At 33.8% G+C, this 3,677-nt stretch overlaps 1 protein-coding gene across 1 annotated transcript; it reads right to left on the minus strand.

Moving 5' to 3' along the window:
• Nucleotides 1-310: 310 nt before the first annotated feature.
• Nucleotides 311-3,074, minus strand: LOC140883754 (heat stress transcription factor A-7a-like). The gene is made up of 2 exons (XM_073290340.1): nt 2,340-3,074; nt 311-1,513 (listed from the first exon to the last, which is right to left on the minus strand). Exons 1-2 carry the CDS (start codon nt 2,646-2,648, stop codon nt 635-637), a joined length of 1,188 nt encoding a protein of 395 aa, XP_073146441.1. The 5' UTR covers nt 2,649-3,074; the 3' UTR covers nt 311-634.
• Nucleotides 3,075-3,677: the final 603 nt, after the last annotated feature.

The following is a 3,677-nucleotide window of genomic DNA, read 5'->3' on the forward strand; positions in this document are numbered from 1 at the left end:
GGTGAAAATGTAAAATTTTATTTTCATTGAATTAACCGAGGGAATTTAGGTCATTTTTTACATTTTTGGATGGTAAAAATTAATAAAATAATAGACAGAAGGGGTGTAATTACCAAATTAAAATATAAATAATGAGGGATGTTCATACCAAATAGATGAATTATTTGCCGAGATGTCAATGCAAAAATCCCTTGTTGATTATGATCCTCGAAAAAATAACAAGACTAAAATTGAATATGCATGAGTAGTTACACGACTAATTTTGAGACCAAACATAAAAAGGCAAGATAATTTGATTAATGATAAAGAGTTCAAAAGACTAATTTGGCATTCTAATAGGTACAGAACTAAAATCACAATTCCCAATTACGGGGCGTTTGAGTTTATGGAGTTGGTGTACACATAGCTAAATAATAACGAACTCGATTCTCCTACCAACACATTTTCTGGATCGGTCGAACATTATTTCGCACAAATTTTATGCCTAGTATAGTTTACCATCAAGGTTTGGAGAATTCCGAGGTTTTATTTATGCACTAGCTAGAGATGTAACATCCGTAGGTTCCCTTGCCCCATGTGGAGGGAACAAATTTGCACACCCCTAAAAAATTATATATAATTGCCCTAAAAAATTTTAATCCCCTTTTGCTATCTCTGGTTCGAACCCAAGAATTAATCCCAATTGCTCAACCAAATCAGGTTCACCCTCCTCAATCCCAAGTGTCCCAATTTCATAAATTCCCTCATTTATCAAATCTTCCCAAAACCCTTCATCCATTGGCTTACAATCCCCTTTTTCGCAAGATTTTCCTTCCATCACCACTTGGTTTTTTTGCATACTAATTGCCAATTTCTCAAGCTCCAAATCACCAAATCTTGGAATATCATTGTGCTTTTGAGGCTCTAGCTCAACACAAAAGTTCCCATCTCCATATTGCCCCATTCCAACACCATATTCGTATGCATTTTCTGTACTCCCTTGGCCTACTAGCGAAAACCCAATATTGTTTTCCCCTTGATGGAACGGTACTAATTCTTCATCCCCAACATTTTTGGAGGAGGCATGGTTTACTATTCTTCTTCTCCTTTTGTTGCTTAAATCTTCTTCAAGCTCTTTCTTCCTTATTTTTAGCCTCAATATTATTTGTTGCAATAAAGTGGGGTCTTGTATAGCTTTTGTCAAGAAACCTGTGATTTGTTTTTGCTTCATTTCAGCCCCTCTAAGCCTTTGTTCCATTGTTCTAAGACATGACAAAGCGGTCTGTTGTTGCTGCCTAAGTTTCACTAATTCCATCGCTACATCGACTAGCTCGTTGTTTCTCACACGATCAATTTCTGCATCTAATCCAATATTTTCTACAGACACGCACGAATCTAGACTTTTATGCGACGATTGAGAACTCGAAGAATATTGTGTCTTTCTTCTTACTATGTTCTTCAGAAGATGCCTTTGTCCCCTTAAAAAACCTTTATTTGCAAACTCCCACCTGTCTGGATCAACCTTCCTGAAGCCCTGCAAAATCAAATTTCTTGATTTGCAATCAGTGTCAACTAACTACATACTGGTTCTGAAAATTACAATACTTTGGACACCTAAATAAATGGAAAAAAATTTTTTTTGTCCGGTATGTTTGTCACTTTGCGATTTTGGTCCTCTGTATTTTCATATTCAAGTTTTAGTTCGCTTTCTTTATTTATTTGGCAATTTTAGTCTTTTTTCTGATGTGGCACCAATGCAGTGCTGATGTAGAGCTGACGTGTATAGTGTCACGTAAGCATTTTCGAATAAAAAAGACTGAAATTGCCAAAAATCGGAACATGCAGGACTAAAACTGAAATTTGAAAACATAAAGGACCGAAATCGCAAAGTGACAAACATCAATGACCAAAATTGCATTTTTCCAGTAAAAAAAATTACATAAACTACATTGACACAATCTACTCTTCAAATTTTGAAGTACTCATCTTATAATACTAACTATAAAACGATGAACAAATATAAATATCCCATTTAATATACCTGACTAGATCTGGTGAAAGAATTTGATTTGAATGAAGGGATTTGGAAACGTTAAATTGAATCTTAAAAAAGTAAAATAAAATAAATAAAACCGTTTAAATTGATATGCCATAATGGATTTAAAATTCAATTTGTTTTAACTTTGACTAAAAATTTAAAAATCGTAGATCTGAAATTCATCCTTCCAAATCCAAATCTAAATCCATCTATGCAAATGCAATAGAAGATTCTTCCTTAACCTTAAAAAAGAAAAAAAAAAATTACCAAACAAATTTCGGGAAGAAGAAAAAACTCAGAATATTAATTATATATAACTCACATAAGTATTAAGCTGCCTGACAAAACTTGAGAAATTCTTGTGCTTGAAGAAGTTTGGAAGAAGATTGGTGGCAAATTTCTGAGTATCCCAAACAATGAAACTGTTGTTTCCTTTACTCCACGAAACGATATCATCTGTATTCGGATCATCGACAAAATCGTAAGTCTTGCTGAGAAATGGAGGAGGGGCAGTCTCTAGTAAAGCCTCCAACGGCCGAGGAATCAGCTCCGGATCAGTATCCCAATTATATTGTAATGAACCTGATATTCCAACAAACCCCTTCTTTGCAAAATCTATAGAGTAATTCATAATTTTTCTTGGGATCTTTTTGATCCGTAATCAAATATTTTTCGAGTAAAAAAAAGCTATATATATATCCATTCTTTTCTGATTTCTTCCCTACGTGATGAACTTGAAGCAACATACTCCTACTTCACAAAATCTACAGAGTAACTCATATATAAATCTTTCTGGGATTTTCTTGATATAACAAGATAAAGAAATATAGCCCTTTCTTTTTTGGAATCTTGAGGATAAATAGGGTTTTGACAGAATTATGAAGAATATTACGAGAAGATCAGATGGGACAGTAGCAGGATATATGAAGCATTAATCTTTCTTTCATCTATTGGCTTCATTTCAAGAAAATGGAAAGTATTGAATTTTCTGTGACTTTAAAACAAATTGGTTTAAAGAGAACAATTAGCAGCTGATGGGAAATGGGGAATGGGGGAACCTAGCTAGGTTTTAGCCTTTAGGGAAGCTGGAGAAAAGTTTTTTACATAGAAAAGAGCGTGCGATTATTTAATGGCAACATGCATCAAATCTGGTTTTATTTTTACTTATTTATTTTTAGCAGTGGTTGAATGCATTGAATAAATATAAACTTAAGCAGTTAAATAATTATGATACACTAAAAAAACAATGCAATTTACGACGGTTTTGTCAAAACCGTTTCGAAATTTGCAACGGTTTAATTTTAACCGTCACAATGACGACGATTTTTAAACACCATCGTACATTGCGATGGTTTATAGTAAACCGTCGCAATAATTTGCAACGGTTTACTAACCATTGGAAAGTGCAACGGTTTCACAATTAATCGTTGCAAAATTGTGCAACATTTATTGTAAACCATCGCAAAAATGCGACGGTTAACACAATCATAGCAATTGCGAAGCTTTAAAATTAACCGTTGCAAAATATTGCGACGATTTCAAAATTAAGCGTCACTATCGTGACGGTTAAAGTAAAACCCTCACAATTTTTTTTACACGTTTAATACGCGTCTCAATAATTGTACGCGTGACTGAGTAATATCTTTATATTGCAACGGTT

Source organism: Henckelia pumila, chromosome 2 (assembly GCF_033568475.1).
Source record: "Henckelia pumila isolate YLH828 chromosome 2, ASM3356847v2, whole genome shotgun sequence".
NCBI classification, from domain to species: Eukaryota; Viridiplantae; Streptophyta; class Magnoliopsida; order Lamiales; family Gesneriaceae; genus Henckelia; species Henckelia pumila.

Bases quoted from the DNA above. Each gene is read 5' to 3' on its own strand.
- LOC140883754 (XM_073290340.1), bottom strand. From the start codon at position 2,648: ATGAATTACTCTATAGATTTTGCAAAGAAGGGGTTTGTTGGAATATCA. The intron at 1,514-2,339 runs GTGAGTTATATA...TTGATTTTGCAG, and splicing joins TCAGGCAGCTTAATACTTAT to GGCTTCAGGAAGGTTGATCC.